At 36.7% G+C, this 18800-nt stretch overlaps 1 protein-coding gene and 1 pseudogene across 2 annotated transcripts in view; one reads left to right on the top strand and one right to left on the bottom strand.

The window, feature by feature from the left end:
* NVL (nuclear VCP like) overlaps window positions 1-18651 on the bottom strand; it is a 66248-nt gene extending 47597 nt beyond the window's left edge. For both annotated transcript variants that reach the window (XM_039883313.1, XM_039883314.1), the window contains exons 1-11: window positions 18514-18651; window positions 15968-16041; window positions 14244-14296; window positions 14058-14157; window positions 10482-10539; window positions 9446-9718; window positions 6755-6884; window positions 6462-6538; window positions 5785-5919; window positions 4267-4368; window positions 1351-1468 (exon numbers count right to left, since the gene is read on the bottom strand). In XM_039883313.1, coding sequence (XP_039739247.1) covers window positions 1351-1468; window positions 4267-4368; window positions 5785-5919; window positions 6462-6538; window positions 6755-6884; window positions 9446-9718; window positions 10482-10539; window positions 14058-14157; window positions 14244-14296; window positions 15968-16041; window positions 18514-18570 — 1177 coding nt within the window. In that variant the 5' untranslated portion in view covers window positions 18571-18651. The remainder of the gene's footprint in view (window positions 1-1350; window positions 1469-4266; window positions 4369-5784; window positions 5920-6461; window positions 6539-6754; window positions 6885-9445; window positions 9719-10481; window positions 10540-14057; window positions 14158-14243; window positions 14297-15967; window positions 16042-18513) is intronic.
* Window positions 7825-7943, top strand: LOC120619450 (uncharacterized; annotated as a pseudogene).
* Window positions 18652-18800: the final 149 nt, after the last annotated feature.

Here is an 18800-nt window from a genome sequence, read left to right as displayed (position 1 = left end):
AAGGACCCTAACAGCCAAGCCATGAGGAGTTTGGAGTATATTCTTTAGCCAACAGGAAGCCATAAAAGGTTTTTCTGATGTGATTTGTATTTTGGAAAGATAATTCTAATAATAATTATGAACAAGAAGAATCAAAGGGAAGAGTTTGTTGCGATTTGATGATAACGATCAGGTGAGAGATGAGTGAAATAAGGCAGGAACATAGTATATTTAAAGGAAAAGACCAATTTAAGTACAATGTGGTAGATAGAATCCAAAGCACTAAGCAAATGATTCCACATGAAGGGTGAGGGAGAAAGAAGAGACAGAGATGACTTAGTTTGGATGATGAGGTGGGTTGGGAGATAAATACAGGAGGCATTAAGCCTCACGACAACTCTGAGAGGTAGGTTTTTACATGAGGAAAATGAAGAACTGAGCTTGAGGGATGAGGGCTAAAACAAGACAAAAGATGTGGCAAACAGATGCTCATTAATGACTTTTCTATAACTACAGTTATACCGTGGAAATATATATGTAAATAAACATCTGGGTTCTAGCCTATGCTTTGCTAATGATTCGGTGTACGAACTTGGCCCTCTGTTCTCTGTGTTCAAATTGATGTATACAAGAAGATATTTAAGATCCTTTCCAGTTCTTAATAATTAGATTTATGTCTGAGTTTAAGTTTAAATCAGGTAGAATTATTTCTCCTAAGTAATCTCATTATCTTGTTCATATTTACTTAAAAGTCTTAAATTATTAAAATTTAAAATTTATAAACTCTGAATTAATAAGCGTTTAAAATTCTTAAACTGTAGGGAAAAAAATTACCACATGGCACAGACTGAGGGGAATGACTGTAAGTTTACCAGGTTCCTGGTTTCCATCTTCCGGTTTATAAGGGGAACCTTAAAACACAGAGAGACACCAAAACCCCCAATGAAAAGGGCTTTCAGTAATGTTCTAGCAATAGGGAATCTGCTTAATCCCGGTACTTGTTCGCTTTTCCACATTTTAATATCTCTGAAGTTATAATGCTTCTACTATCAATGTGAAAAGCACTGTGTCAGTTTGGTGGTGTCTTTTTCCTTCCCAGAGGTACATAAAATAATTGTGTATCTTGGTATAACTGCAGTAGTGTAAAAAGCAAAACAATGTTAGTGTATTTATATATGTGTATAAACTCATTGAAAATAACTGTAAGATATACTCCAGAAACTTAATTAATGGTACAAACTTTTATGAAAAAAGATTTATTTTTTCACTCTGAGTTCTATTCTATTTGAATGTTTTATATTGTCACATACTACATTATTAAAAACAAGGACAATTTATCATCTTAAAGCAAATTAATTATTTTAAACTGACCATCCATGCAGGTTAGGAGCTGGGCTACGATTCTTCGTTCCATATCTTTTGAAGCAACTTCTCTTTTGGGGGTTATAGCATCAATTTCATCAATAAAAAGGATACAGGGTGCATTTGACTAGAAATAAGAATATCACAAAAACAATTATAAATATATCCCTCTACTAGAGCATAGTTAAGTATATACATTTTTAAAAATTTTGTAGTTCAACAATATTTCGCCAAAAGAATAACCCTAAGGAAGGCAGTTCACAGTATGTTATATCTGATGTTTATCTTAAGAGAAGCAAGTTACTTAAGAGACTGCATATAGGATAATAGTATAACACTTTAAATTAGAACAATGAAGCTCACTACAGATGCTCTGAGTGTCCTACTGACATAAAAAAGCCCAAGCTCTTCCTGGAATCTGCTGTGAGAGGCATTAAGAAGCATCAGGGACTTTTAGTTTCTACTGTGGTAAAATACACATAAAATTTACCATTTTAACCATTTTAAGCATACAGTCCAGTGGCATTAAATACGTTCACACTGTTGTGCAACCGCCACCAGAACTATCGTCTCCAGAACTTTTTCATCATCCCATACTGAAACCACCAGGGGCTTATACTGAATAAGGAAGGACGGTGAAGTTCCTATACATTGGTGCAGATAATGATCTTTAGTTTTTTTAAAACAAACTAGAGAGAGTTAAGATAGATTAAGTTAATATAAGCATCAACTACCTAGAGTGGTCAAACTCATAGAGGCAGAAAGAACAGTGGCTGCCAGGGCCTGGAGGGAGGGGAAAATGAGAAGTGTTTAACGGATAGAGTTTGAGTTTGAGACGATGCAAAGGACTGGAGGTGGACGGTTACACATACAAGATGACTGTACACTTTGAAATGTTTAAAACAGTAAATCTAAGTTAAACATCCTTAACATAATAAAAAAGACAGGTAAGAATGAGTCAAAATGAAAACTTTAAATAAAAATATCTAGATCTACAATGTAAAGCACAGCTCATTCTTCTTCAGTGGTTAAGAGCGACACTGATGACAGCAAGAGTCAGACTCAGCCTGGCGAAGTCTCAAACCACCAGGACTGCTGCAATTTGAAGGGAAAATAATTTGGCCCCCCAGTAGGTGGCTCTCTTCCCAATCCTCTTCATGATAGTGTTCCCAGAGAAGTACCTGTGACTGATGGATACATTACCCAGTTACAAAAGAGAAAAGTTACAGAGACCAAAGGTCTCAGGAAGCAAGAACAATAGCATTTAACAATGACCTGGAAAACTGAATGAGAAAAAGAAGAAATGAGTAAGCGATGGTCATCAGAATTTAGACTAAAGAAAGCACAGTTTTCAACAACAGTAATAACAAAAAACATTCGTTTTGATGTGGCCTTTTTGTCCTCTGATCCACTTTCGTGTACTCACTTCCATTAGGGAACAGGGGGTCTGGGAAAGAGGGGTGTTATACTATATATATATATACACACACACACACACATATATATATGTGTATATATATATATACACATATATATATGTGTGTGTGTGTGTGTATATATACATATATATATATATATATTGAACGTCGACTCTCAGACATCTTACCAACTCAGTACTAGCTCAGAGAGAGATGTTAACAAGAACCACCACCTAAAGATGCCATTTGTCTTTTATCTTCATTCATCATTGTGTTTACCACAAACATAAACTTTACTACTCACTCACTAGCTCATTTTGGAAAACGGGTAACACCAAAAGAGTTTGCTTGCTTTGCACAGTACCCTTGCACCCTTCCGTTCCATCTTCCTTATATTGTCCACGCCCTTTTCAATGTCAGTCTACACATCAAACCAAGTAGACAGCTTCTACAGTCTTGCTATTTTAAAAATTTCCTTGATTACTGCTAAAATTCAACTTCTAATTTTTTATCTGTTTCTAGCAGTTGCACTGGCTATTTTTACCAGCCTCTATATATTCTGGAGGCAAATAATGACATGAAATTAAAACTTCTCACCATTTTTAGATTTTACCCATTGTGATGACTGGTGATTACTCAAGTGTGCAAAATGTCATAGCTACTATCTACAAAGCTTTTGTTGTGTGCTAGGCATTAGACGTTTTAGAAGAATCCCTTCATTTAATACTTACAATAATCCCAAGAGATCTGAGTAATATTATTCACCTGGTTTACTAGTAAGGACACTAAGAGTGGTTATCTCTTGTCCAAGATTCCACAATTACTACGTGGTGGCACAAGGATCTGAACCAAGTTTCCTACTTCAAAGTACAGACATTTAACCGTTACGCTATATGGAAGATAAGACTTTAATTGGACACAAATGTCATCTTCCTTGGAAAGTCTTAAACATCCAAATGTTAATAAAATGAATTACAATTAGGATAAAACCCAATCTATAATATCTCTGGTGACAGAATTTTCTTTTCACAGCTTCAATTATGCAACTAGAGAAGAGTTTATCCTGGCTTTTCTATGGTTGTTTTTATAATGTGACAACCCTGATGTTAAAAAATTTCACACTGCTTACAAATTTTTTTTTTTGGTCAAACTTAAGTTGCAGAAAGTAAAAGTGAAAGAAATTATCACAACGATAAATTACTTCCAACACATGACTACTGGGTATGACAACCAAGAATGGTGAGAAGTTCTGGGTTTAACTACACGACCCAGTAGTCATGTGTTGGAAGTAAGTTATGTTTGGTTTCAGATTAAACAGATTATTTTATCCAACAGTAAACCTCCAGCAGTAAATCTGCTTTAAATATTGAGCCACCATGGGTAGCAAATTACCATGCTCACAAAAGAATGGCCAGTGAGTGGACAAATACTAGCATCAGAGAAAACAGGATCGTCAATATAACCTTATATAATTGGACAACCTGACATCAGTCATTAGCTGACTCACCACAGCTTGTTCAAACAGTTCCCTCAGCTTCTGTTCAGATTCTCCAGACACTCCAGATACAATTTCTGTAGCAGCTACTTTCAGAATTGGAAGGTCAAGTTCCTATGCACGAATATATAAAAATAAAAGAATGACCAAATTTTCAAATTTTAACTTCCCTACTTTTTCCTATTCAGTCCCTCTCTCAAAATTATATTTTAAAATGACTAATTTCCTGAAGAATGTCATCTTGTGTTGGTTCAATGAAAAACATTATTTAAAAATCTATGGTTTTATTCAAACGCACTGACTATAGATATCTTCTACCTGTCCTTACTTTATAGACATCACTATAAAACTGTTATTATCTCCTCTGAATAAAGGGTCTTGAATTTCCAGAGATAGGTCCCCGCAACGCCCCTGCTTAGGGCCGAGCCAAAACAGTTCTATCTATTGTTTACCTGTTGGAGAGGAAACAGCAGGGGCTGGGACACAGTTGTCTTCCATGTACTCTACCAGCATTTCTCCACCCCAAAATCAGATAAGTGGCCAGTTATGAGTCAGAGGAGACAGGCTTTTGCAGTTATGGAGGAGAAAATCCTGCTGTCCCACCCCTACAAACAATGACAAGTCTGCCTAAATCCTACTTATTCTTCTGGTCATCTAAAAATTTCACTTCTGACCCCAACTCTTAATTTGGGTATCCCAACAACAACCACATGGCATTCTGTAATTCTTCTGTCTCCCACTCATTACAATTTTAACTATGTAGACATTTATTTGATTGAATGTTTATGTCTGTCTCTCATATTAGACTGTAAAATTCCTTAAAGATAAAAAGTGGGTTTGTTATACTTATCACTACATTTTGATAGCTGGCATGCAGAACTCACACAATAGATTTATTCAACAAATGAATAAATGAGGCAAATCCATCAAGTTCTCCTATAAAGGTGATTTTCTTTCACAGAGCACTAATCTAGTAGTGACCAGTATAGTATGCTGTTCTTCAAATTGAAGTTACTTGGACATTTTGTATTTTACTACCCATAGTTCCTGAAAAATATGATGAGAGTAAAATAAGATTGCTAACTTTCTACTTTGCTGAGTATCTATTATTATCACTTTAGAAAGGATAATTTAATACTAAAAAGTATTAAGAACATGACTCTGAATGAAAATTTTTAATAAGTTTAGCTCCATGAAAAACAATAAATCTTCAGTTTTCTTATTTCAGTGATCTTAAGAAACACTAGCTAAAAAGGAAAGAGAAGAAACTAAAATGTAAACTAAATATTAAAAAAAGGGTTGTTCACAACTATATGACTTTGCTTCCCTTCCTACCCTTGCCATATAAATAACTGGATACATTAAAAAAATAGCATCTCACAAACAGCAAGCAGCCATGAATGAGGTAAAAAATAAAGGATTGGTCCCACTGAGAATATGCCAAGTCTGGTTCAAGTTGACCAAAGAGAAAAAACAAAAACTGGTAACAAATAAAAACAACGAAAGCAACCGAGTGTCTGCAAAACTCACCCCGGCAACCGCATGCGCAAGTAATGTCTTCCCACAGCCTGGCGGTCCGTGAAGGAGAACTCCGCGAGGGGGTATGACACCCAGATGCTGGTACACTTCCGGGTGACGCATGTGTATGAGCATCTTGCAGACTTCCTAGCAGGGAATAAACAGCAAAGATGTCTTTTCCAGCCCGACAGAGAAAGAATCAATGTGAAATAAAATGTTCTATTTTTTGGAGCAGTAAAATATAAGAAAGCAAGTCCAGGCCTTAGACTCACAGCTGACTCTGAATCCCAGCTCTGGTTCCTATTGTGTGACTTCAGCAGTAACCTCTCTGAACTCTTATTTCTTAAGCAGTAATATCATCTACCTTGTGGATATAATGAAAAGCAACCAGCATGGTAATTGGAATAGACACTAAAAAGTAACAGGAACCATTATTATTACTTTTAAACAATACTACTTACAAAGCATGTACTAATGTATATTATGATTAAAGTGGTGACAAAGATGAAGACATTATGCTTCTTTTATCCCTCAACACCCTGAAGGGTACGAGTCAGGTCTGCCTGCTCACCTTCCGAGTCTCCTTTTCTACACCCAGTTCCCATTAGAAACGAAGAGGCAGGCTTGGTTTGTAAAACTATATTCATAGCAATGTACCCACAGGAGGTAAAATTCTGAATCTGAATAACCTTTAATGTTGTATCATTGCCTCCAACATCTTCAAACTTCACGCTGGAGCTCTGAAATTCTAGCCCCTTGGCTTTAGCTGGTAAATAAAAAAGGAAGTGAAAAGATTAGTGATTCAGTAGTAACTCTGAATTGTATTTAATAATCCTTAAGTAAACAAGGCCCATGACATACTGAAATATCTTCCACTAAATGTGTCTGCACACAGACGGTCCCCCACGCAAACCGGCTTGGAAGAGTGATGCCTCTCTCCAAGCGAGCCCGGCCTCCGCCATCTGCAAGACTGGCATCGCACCTTTCTTTTGCAGGACAGCTTCTATTTCTCCATCCACTTCCTGAAGATCTTCTTTCTTCCTTTTGTTTTCTTTGCTCTTTAACCTGCCTTTCCTTTTTTTATTACTCTCCAGAAAAGACTCTTTTGAATCCTGGAAAGAAAAGAAATTTAAATGGTCTATCCTTGAAATTATAATGCCAACTTTCTTAAAATGGGCATTATTACAAAAATTCCTTCCTGCCCTGGCACTTTCACCTGTTAGCTCGTCCTAACCTCTTTGTTCAAGGATGTCTATCTTTTCCATAAACTTAGAGCTCAGTTTATACATCCCAACATTTGAAAACTTCCTTTCCAGAGTCTCCTAGTTAGAATTAACCTCTTTCTCACATTCCCAGAACCCTGAATTTGAAACTCTATTATTATAGCCTACATAATCTGCCTTGTGTTTGAGTGATTCATCTATGTCACTCCCGCTGAACTGTGAGCTTCTGGAGTTAGGTAACTAACGTTCAACTTTTATTTCTCACTGAGCCTTTTACATAGTTGGTGTTCATCTGATGTCTGACGAATCACTAATTAAACATGCCCACAGAGCTGCTTTGACAGCCATAAAAAAGTACAATTCAACGTAAGAGTCAAGCTCTTTCTCTGACCTTGCCAAACATGATGTTCTTTAAAAATAGACAATTAAAGCAAAGAGATTTGGGTCCATTAATAATTCAAAAGGGGAAAGTTTTCGCCAATCAAAAGGCTTAGTTCTTGGAAAACACTAAGAGCAGCGCTGTCCAAGAGAAATACAATGAGAGTCACATACGTAATTTTTTATATTCTAGTAGCCCCATTTAAAAAAGAAAATTGAAATTAATTTAGTAACCCATTTTATTTAACCAAATATATTCAAAGCATCGTTTCAATATATAGTCAGTATAAAAATTATTGAGATGTCTTATACTGTTTTTTGTAGTAAGTCTTCAAAGATCAATATGAACTTTATGCTTATAGCACATCTCAATTTGGACACTAAATTTTCATAGGAAACACTTGATTTGTATTTAGATTTTATAAAGTTTACAGCTGAAAAAGTAGATTCTGTCTACGGTCATGCCCCCCTGAACAAGCCCAATCCCATCCGATCTCGGAAGCTAAGCAGGGTCAGGCCTGGTCAGTACTTGGATGGGAGACCACCTAGGAAGACCAGATGCTGTAGGCGTAAAAAATAAAAAATAAGGGATTGTTAGCTGACAAGGTCCTTGCAATCTGTGAGGTCAATCAACTAAGGGTTGCCTTGCCTAAAAAATTTTTTTAATTTTTAAAAATTAAAAAAAAAAGTAGCTTCTTTCCCAAATTATTCCAAATATACTTAGAGACTTTCTAATAACTGAGTTGACTCTTAAGTTTTTAAATTTAAATTTAAGATTCAGTTCCTCATTCCTCATTTGCACTAGCCACATTTCAAGTGCTCAAAAGCCACATGTGGCTAGCACTTACACACTGGATTGTAAGCCCTGGAACAAATATAGCTTCTACCCTGGGGCAGATTACGTTAAATCCCCTCTCATTCTGCTAGGCATTAAAAAGAATCAGTTAACAATGATGCCCAATATGTTCATTTTTTGATTCAAGCTTCGTTTTTCTTTATGTACAGTATATTTCTATTTAAAACGGTTTAAAAAATCGGGTGTCTACTTATTCTATACATTTTCATACTGTATCGATTTATGTAGTATCCCTTAAGGTGTCATCCTAAATCAAAATAAATCACATTCCATTTTAGGAGCTATCTTCCCTTCTTCCTACAGCAATCAACTTTCTGTAATGCTCTCCCCCCAAGCAGTAATTCTTAACTCTCACCAGTAAATGCATCTCAGAAAGTTCATTAGGCAGTAATTCAGCAAACAGACTGGCTACTACATGCTAGATGTATTTTAGGCAGGGATACACTATTAAAGAAAACAAAGTCCGTGGCTCTCCTGGAACGGACATTCTAGTGGGGGCGGACAAAGAAAAAATCCCAACTAAACAATTATGTGATAAATCAAGTGGTTGTAAGTGCTTTAAAAAAAGAAAGCAAGCAGGGTTAGGAAACAGAGCATCCAAAGATGTGCTGTTTTACTTGTCAAGAAAGGCCTCTCTGGCAAGATTACAGTGAAGAGAGATGTGACAAATGATGGAGGGAACCACAGGAATCTGGGGAGAGTTCCGCACAGAACCACTGATGCAAATACCCAAGTGAGAGGGTGCTCGGTGTGCTCTAAAACAGCAAGATACTGCTGTGGCTGAAGCAAAGCTAGGAGGTCACGGTGAAGAGTAGCAGATGAGACAGAGGCAGCCAGGCAGCCAAATCACACAGGGCTTTATAAGCAATTGCAATATCTTTTATTTTAGACTGAATAAATTCATTGGAGGGTTTTTAATATAAGAATGACAGTGATCTGACCAAACCTGTAAAAGAAAAGTCTATGTGTGAAGTATAAACTAGGGAAACAAGACCGGAAGTACATTCCAGATGGAGGTTATTTCCATAGTTAAGCAAAACAGAGTAGAGGGCGGATAAGGATGCAAATGATGGGAGCAGTGAAAAGTGATCAAATTCTACGTGTCTTTCAAAGTTCCTATGTCTTCTACATAACACAAGAATCTGCTTGATATATTCAATGAAAAGACTATAATGTACTTTAACTCTGTAGAACTAAAATTTCACTACAAAAATACCTCTATCTCAGATACTGGCTTCTTATGATTACTTTTCTCATCTGACAGGTCCAAGAAAAAACCGTCCTTCTTTCCACCTGGAGTTGTGTCAATAAACCATCCTCCTTCAGAACCTCTGGCAGGGGTCTTCGAAGCAATGGAGCCTGTTTTGGAAGTTATCGGTGGTTCTGAAACGGTGGTTTCTCTTTGCTCCATCTCAAGAGTACTTGAAACAGAATCCGGATTTCCTTTCCGATATAAGGAGAGCAGGGAAGTGTTCATATGATTTGCTGACTGGTAGAAACATGATTTTAGCATAAATCATTACAGAGGTACTCATCCAAGTTCGATTAAGTTTTCTACATTTTGCTTTCAACTTTTCTCATAACATTTACAGTCAGAAAATATAGGTGTTCACAAAAAGATGATTCACAAACATTTACTATGCAAGATGTTGGATCCCCCTGCGCTCCAAGTTAATGTACCAATCCATAATTGGCAATTAAATAAAACCAAGTAAGAACAGTCACTTTTTCAAAATACAACAGAAGTATAAAAATAAGCAGGTAGTCAGTGAGTCATTACTAACCTATCAGTTCAAAACTGGTTCACATATAACGCAGTATTATCATGACTTTGTTAATAAATTCAAAAACTGAATTACTAATGGGGGGAAAAACACAGTAAGTTACAAATAATTTGACATATTATTCCAGTACTTCTCTTTAATCCAAGCCTGTTTATTGGCAATGCGGCTCTTTGGCAGAAAATGTTATCCTTTTCTCCATTTTGACTATTAACTCCCCTTTCTATTAATGTCTGCCCTTATTTCTGGCCATTCTCTTCCCCTCTTTTTCCATGTATAATAGGCCACAAATACAATTACTGGAAAGATAGCTATTCTAAGAATTTATCAACAGTGTACACAGAAAATTTTCAATTATTCATTGATGAAGATGTTCAAAGTCTCTTATTCTAGTCCTCATTATTTTTTTCTAAGGAGAGTTCATAATGATTAAAAGAAAATCAGAGTGGGTCCATTAAATGTTTGGCTTACCTGTGGATCTGGGTAATCTTCCATATTTGAGTCATCATCTGAATAGCTTTCAGTATACCTCAGTAAAAAGAGGAAAAGAAACATTTTAAAGGCTTTTCTCCCACATCCTAAAAAAATTACTACCTAAAACAAGAAAATATACTGAGGCAGAATATTATGGTTGTTAAGAGTGCAGGCTCTAGAATCAGAGAAATTTAGATTCAAAATCCAGCTTTACCAGTTACTAAATTTCATTTAACCTCTCCGGGCCTCAGAATCGAAATAATAAATAATGTGTATCTCACTGGATTAATAGAGAATGAAACGAAAGCTTGCATAGTCCTTAGTACATTGTAAATGCTTAAAAAACTGTGGTTATAGTTAGACAAGCAATAAATGAAAGTGAAATGCAAATTCCCATCAGACCTTCGGGTCTCATTTAGAAATATCAGATGCCGGGAAAGGAAAGATTACAACAAGCCATAATTAAGCACTTTGAGTAACAAATTCAAATTCAACGTGACCAAGCCATGTGACCAAAATGTAACTTTTCCAAGTCTGTTCATGACGAACAAAGGTACAAAGTTTTTCGTGCAATATGGCAAAAAAAAAAAAAGAGTATAAATCCTAATAACTACAAACTGAGAATGTGGTTTCAATTCATTATAACCAGGAGTTGATATCTAATAGCTTCAAATAATTATAGGACTCTGGTACTATTTAATATAGTTCTTTTAAGGAAATAATTAAATAAGAAAAAAGCTTTTTCTAAGTAAAAAGGTTTACATGGATGCCTTTATAAGTAAGCCATGAAGTCTTCTGTTATTCTGTTATTCTTCTGTTATTCAAATAAAATAACTTGAGGCATTTCTTTTCAATGTAAATAAGACAGATTATTCAACTATATGGAAAAAAATTGTTTTGTCCTACAATTCATGTCCTACAAACAAAATTAGTTATAAGTAGATTAAAGGGTTAAATGTAATAGTATAAAGAAACAATAAAAAAGTATAGGTAATTACTCTATATACTCTTATGACAGAGGTCTAAATATATCACATAAACCATAAAGGAAAAGACTGATAGATCTGACCAGGTAAAGATGTAGAATTTCTCTAATCAAAAGACATTATTAATAGAAAAAAAAAGGCAAATGGCAAAATGGACCATGCATTTTCAATACATATAAAGAGGTGCTATTTTATACAAAGAACTCTGAAAACTAATAAGGAAAATTCAAATACCTCTCAAATTAAAGAAAAAACCCATTAGCAAGCAAGTCACAAAGGAAACATGAAACAGTCCAAAAAATTAACCTCATTAGTTATTAAAAAATTTCAAGTAAGAACAATATGATTGATTTTTGCCTATAAAACTGGCAAAAATTAAATAATAGTATAACTAGATTGCAAGGGTACAGAGAAGTATACTCTTTATACAAAGCTGTTGGAATATAAACTGAGGTAACATTTTCTGGAGGGCGATTCCAAATGTACTCAAAAACATAAGCTCAAAAATATAAATCTCTCTAACCCCAGAAATACTTCAGGATTTTAACATTAAAAAAAAAACACAAAAAAATGTGTACAAAGAAATTGCAATAACGAATTTACTACATATACAATAGTGTAAAACTGGAGACAACTAATGTCCAACAATATGAAGCTAGTTAAAAAAAATTATAGTAAATTCAAATGAAAAAGCAGCAGCTACAAAGAACATAAAGGAGATACCACCACAGATCCTATAGACATTAAAAAGAAAATGAGAATATTTTCAAAGCTTTATGCCAACAAATTTCACATCTTAGATGAAACAAATTTCTTTAAAAGTACAATTTACCAACATTGACATAAGAAGAAAAAGAAAATAGGAAGATCCTTCTATCTAGGTAAATTAAATGTTATCAAAATCCTTTCCAAAAACATCATTTCAGGCCTAGATGATTCTGGGTGAATGTTAAGAAAGAGTCAAGAAAGAAATAGCAGTAACGTTACGTAAACTTTTTTGTAAAATACAGACAAAAAAATATCTTCCAACTAATATAAGGCTAGTATAACCTTAATAACAAAACCTGACAAAGACATTGAGGAAAAGGAAAAAACTCAGACCGATAAGAATATAGATAGAAACATGTATAAAAAAAGATTAGCAAATACAATTCAACAATACATGAAAAAGTTAATATATCAGGACCAAGTAGGGTTTATTCAAAGAAAGCAAGAATGTCTTAACACTCAAAAAATCAATGTAATTCATCAAATTAATAAAGGGAGAAAGCCATAATAAAATCTTTCAATAAGTACATAAAAAGCATTTGATAAATGTAATACCTTTTCATAATAAACTCTCAGCAAACTATGAATATTACGAAACTTCCTTATTCTGATAAAGGGCAACCATAAAAAAAACAAAAACCAAAACTGTAGTTGACATCACACTTATGGTGAAAATCTAGACTGACCATACAAAGTGTTGCTAATATGTGGAATGAGTGGAAATCTCACATACTGCTGATGTAAAGGTAAAATGGTACAAACACAGTTCGCCAGTTTCTTATACAGATAACTTTCCAGTTACCATATGACTCAGCTATTCCACTTCTAGATATTTACCAAAGGAATTGAAAACACTCTCTACTTAAAAGTTTTGGACATAAGTGTTCACAGCAGCTTTCTCTGTAATAGCCAAAGTATGGAAACAACCCAACTATCCATCAACAGATAAATGATACATGGCATATCCACACATACTCAGCAAAAAGCAATGAACTACTGACATATACAACACTGTTAAATCTCAAAATCATTATGCTAAGTGAAAGAGTCTAGATTTTACAAGTATATACTGTGTGATTCCATTTATATAAAATTATAGAAAATGCAAACTAACGTATGGTGACCAAAAGCAAATCAATGGCTGTCTGGGAATGGGGGTGGAGGGAGAAATAAACTGCCAACAGAAAACTTCTGGGGTTGATGGAAATGTTTGGTATCTCGCTTACGGTGGTTTAATGAGCCTATACATATGGCAAAACTCAACAAATTGTGTATTTAAAAAATGTACAGCTTATTGTATGTCAATTATATAGCAATAAAGTTATAAAAACTCAAGAATATTATTTCTTAACAACAAAATTAGGCGGCACCTTTTTATGTATCCGGCATTGTATGAGGGCAGAGAAAAACAAAGATAATGAGACAGTTTTGGTAATGCAAACGGGTCAACAAATAATCTCAATGCCATATAACATGATGAGTATTAGCATAAATATCTGTAAGTAGGAGTTAAGGAAACACTAAGAGTCTAAAAAAGCCTGACAAAGGCAGTAACACAGCCTTTTGAAGGCTGACTCTTGAAGGCTGAGTGGGAGATCGTGAAAGAAATGAACACTCCAGTTGCAGGAAACTATCCATACAAAGGTACAAAGAATCTGGCCTCTTTGGGGAACAGTGAGCATTCAGTACGTCTGAAGTTAAAGACTGGAGAGGTTAGGTGAGCACAATGCAAGGCCTCACTGGCCATGAGAACCATGGGAAGTTTTACAAGTAGGTGATAGGTTCATGTAGAAAAACCCCTCTAATTTGTAAGCCTTACTCATTATCCTCTTCACCTGGTCTTGCTCTTTTTGCCAGATGCTCATCTTCTAATTCCGTTAGATTCTTAAGTTCTTTCTCACTAGTAATTATGCTAAATACTGAAACGAAAAGAAAAATGTCATAAGCTAAAACAATTCTTTCTATAACTCTATAAGTAATTCAGCTCTAACACTAAAAGACTCACCTTTTTCTACCTGAATCCTAAAAGCATTTCTTTTTCTTCGACCATAGTCTATACTGAAAAACATAAGAGAAGTTTAGTACAGTGGTCTTCCCAACATTTTTCCATGAAGCACAATTTAATCACATAAACTTGCATTAATATATATTTGTGTCACTGTATTCACACTGATCATAAACCTATTTTCAAACAACTGTGGAGTTTATATTTTTACTAGTGCAATTTTTCTTGATTAGAAATGGGGTTGATCAGAAACACTGTCAGCTTGTACTGAAGGGGATAGAGACGGGATGAAATGAAGGAAGGCTGCTGGACTTCTGGGATTCTACAGGAGGGGCCAAGGGAGCTGTGGACATGCATTATCCTTAAAGAAAAGGGAAGGACGACTACAAAGGAAGCTCAGAGGTTGGCAGGGCTGCCACTGCCATCATGGGTCCAAGGGGCACAGGCCTGGCGAGTGGCACCATCTCCTCCTCAGTTCTAAAGGGCAGGGCAGCCATTCCAGTGAGCCCACTGACAGGGCACTGAGCTGAGAGGAATTATTCTTAAAGTCCAGTGGAGTCTGCCCTGCTAGGTTTCAGACTTGAGGCCATGATCCCTTTCTTCTTTCCCATTTTTCCTTTTGGAATAAGAATGTTTACCCTATGCCTGTCTCACCATTGTATTTGGGAAGCAGAGAACTTGTCTGGTTTCACACGTTCACAGCTGGAGAGGAATTTTGCCTCAGGATGAATCATAGCTGCAGTTACACCCAGACCTGAGTTAGATGCAATTTAGATGAGATTTTGGATTTAGAGTTGAAACGGGTTAAGACTTCTGGAGCTGCTGGGATAGAATGAGTGCATTTCTAAGTGAGGAGAACACGAATTTTGCGTGGCAAGAAGGCAGAGTGTTATGACCTGGACTATGTCCCTCCAAAAGCCATATGCTGATGTCCTACCCCTGACTACCTCAGAATGTTACTGTATTTGGAGACAGGACCTTTAAAGATGTAACTGAGGTAAAATGAGGTCATATTGGTGGGCCCTAATCCAATATGACTGGTACCTTTATAAGAACGAGAGATTAGGATGCAGACACCCACAGAGGAAAGACCATGTGAAGAACACATAGGGAGAAGTCAGCCATCTACAAGCCAAGGAGACACATCAAAAGAAATCAATCCTGTCAATGCCTTGATCTTGGACGTCTAGCCTCCAAAACTGAAAAACTAAATTTCAGTTGTTTCAGCCACCCAGTCTATGATACTTTTTAATGAGAGCCCTAACAAATTAGTATGTGGACTAAGGAGAAGAAAACAGAGACACCAAAAGAGACAATGCAGGGGTAATTAATGAAGCAAGGTATCAGAAGAGGTGGGGTTAGAAGCACAAGAGAAGGATTTAATCTCCAGCGGGAAGACTAAACAAGTGACACATTTCTAGGAAGAGAGTCAGGAAGCTGTGGGAGATCGTGCCTGATGGTTTTGCTTAGTGAAGCAGGAAAAGAATGCTCCTGACCAGACTGGAAGGCAGTGAAGATAAGATCCCCTCTAGTAACAAGGACGGCTCCTCGCATGTAACAGGTACTTGAGAAATATTTTGTGTAATAGAATTGAATTCCAAACTCAGGGACTGGTGAACTAATGCCAGCAGCTATTTATTCAATTGGAAATTTAGGCAGGATAGAAACTTTTTAAATGGTAGGAAAGAAAGAAAACCAAGAATCTGGAGATTACATTTCTTTACCTGTACATTCTTTGTAAATCAGATGCTAAGACTCCAGTGTCCACATATTTGCCACACCTGTTACTGGTGAGGTACTAAAACAGAAAATATGATAAATATAAAACACACAATATTTCAGACTTCACGCTTTTAATCAACAAATAAGAGACTGAGCTATTCAAACATTTATACAGATGCTCCTTGATTTACAATGGCGTTACATCATTTACGATGGGGTTACACCTCGATCAACCCACTGTTTAAGTTGAAAATATCAGTCGAAAGTGCATTTAATACAATGAAGCTACTGAACATCATAGCCTAGCCTAGCCTACCTTAAACATGCTCAGTACACTTGCATTAGCCTCCAGCTGGGCGAAATTATCTGACAGAACGAATACACTATGGAGTATTGGTGACTGACCCTCGTGATCATGTGGCTGATGGAGCTATGGCTCACGACCACTGCCAGCATCATCAGAGAGTATCTTACCACATATCCCTAGCATAGGAAAAGGTTAAAATTCAAAATTCAAAGTACAGTTTCTACTGAATGTGTACCACTTTCTTTCACTCCATCATAAAGTGGAAAAATCGTAATTCAGGGACGGTCTGCACTTTCATGTAAACTCCTTGCTAACAGAGCACATCAGAAACATAAATAAAAATCGCCATATTGTTGTCAAGTCTGAAATCAGCGAGTTTAATAAACGTTATTAATCACGATGACAACACAAAAACAATAACTAGAATAGCTATTAGTGAGGGCTTACATATATCCTAGGCTCCCAAACACCCCAGAACAATGCATAAACTCCCAAGAGCACCAAAGGATATTTTAAATTTGAGGGAACACAGTAATATTTGACATCTGTTCAACACTGCAGGAACTACAGTCTGACACAATTCATGGTTTCAATATTAAATCACCTTTTGATGATGTCATATTTTTTGCAAAACTGGGTTTTCAGCAATTGCTGTCATAAAAAGCAAATCCCATGCAAAAATCAAAGTGGAAAAGGATATAAGAGTGGCAGTGTCAATATGCTTGCAAAGTCTGAAAAGCTGTATAGCGTTCAACAGGCACACAAATCCTACTAGTAATTGTTGTTATGTAAGAATGAAATACAACATATTCATTTTCCTCTTTTACATGTTACTTTTCAAAAACCTACTAAGTTATTTAAACTAAGTAGTTATTGAGCTGCTTGAACCTAACTACTTAATAAACAGACCTCTTAGGTATTATTTTTGGCCTGGGCACACCATGAAAAAATTACTGAGAAACTAAGGGCCCTGTGAACCTATTCTAGGGACATTTTACACATTACTCTTTTAATACGCACAATCCCAAGAGGCAGATGTTAGTCTCCCCCATTTTATAAATGAGGAAGTTTAAATGAGGCTTTAAAAGATTACTTGCTCAGAAGCACATAAGTTACAGGGCCAAGTTTCAAATATCTAGCCATAAACTTCCATGTTTTTGTACTTGCTAGTTATCCAGGAGAAAAAGTTAAAGAAAAAAAAAGGCAAAAAAGACAAAGTAGGCAGGGAACAAAATAGGCAGGGCTTTTTTTGGTAGGTTTGACTCCACAGGCCACTGGCAAACTCCAGTTTTCCCTTTAAAAGGATCTCCCCAGTTGTTCTCTGGGTAACGGACTAGGTAAAACTAGAATCTGAGAGGATCAGGTAGAAAGATATTGCAATAGTCTAATAAAGGGATGGTGGTTGGGACTAGGATAGTTGGAGGAGGAGATGGTAGAAAGTGGTTGAGTATGGAGTACATTTTGAGAGCAAAGTCAAATAGATTGCTATTCATTGATTGCAGGAAGCAAAAGGAAGCAGTCAGAATGATTCTTAAGGTTTTTGGCCTTAATGAATGGATGGATGGTGATGAGATTTACTGAAACAGAGGACATTAAGAAAGGACAGCCTTAGGGGAGAATATCTTAAGTTCAGTTTCGACTCGTTAAATTGCAGATGCCTAAGAGACACTCAAGAGATTTGAGTAGGCAGTTAGATGGTCAATCGGGAATTCAAGACAGTCTGCAGTGGAGATACAAATCTAGGAAATCTAGGAGTCGTGAATATATAGGAGTCGTGAATATATAGATAGTATTTAAAGGCATTATATTGGATGAGACTACCTGTGTCTATTATAAAGTCTGATCCACGTTATCTATATTTACTGTGTCCCAACCTGACCCCAAGTTTCTTGAGAATGAAAATTAACGTATCCTTTATGACCACCAATGAGCTCCGCACAACGCGGGCGTTTGAAGAACTGTTCTGTCCTAATTTCACGAGAAAGGAAGATTTTAACTCAAAAGCCGACCCGGGAGGCCCACCAGGCTGCACCCTCCCACTTTCTTGGGCTCCTTCTTGAAACTCCGCCCCACAGAGGGGAGGCCAGGCCCTGGACCACCCGCACAGGAGAACTGTCAACAGTCCCACGCCGAACCCAGCCTGGGGCGGCCGGTCAAGTTCGACCAGGGAGCCTCCCTAAGAAGGGGCCCTTGGGCAGCGAACGCAGATCACTGTGAGGCCCGGCCGTGCAGGATACAAACCTGGATGACTCGGTGCTTCAGCTTATTATCCACGAAACTTGCGGGTCTAGGCTTCATCTCGTTCGTCTCCGCTACCTCAGCGGGGCCAGCTCGCCTCACGTGAACCGGGGGCCTCCCCGGGGCTGCCCGCGGCGATCGCCGGGTCAGCCGCACCCGAAATGCGCCTCACGAGCCTGCTCTACGCCGTTCTCTGCAGCACTTTTGTACCGCGAGTCAATGAAAAAATGAAAATACCAAGAACGAAGGGCAATTCTGAAAACATCAGAAAGTGTCTAGGAGTCTTATTT

This window comes from Pteropus medius, unplaced genomic scaffold (genome assembly GCF_902729225.1).
Source record: "Pteropus medius unplaced genomic scaffold, Ma_sr-lr_union100, whole genome shotgun sequence".
In the NCBI taxonomy this organism is placed as follows: Eukaryota; Metazoa; Chordata; class Mammalia; order Chiroptera; family Pteropodidae; genus Pteropus; species Pteropus medius.
Note: the sequence above shows the minus strand (reverse complement) of the source record. Positions and strands in the feature narration are given on the sequence as shown.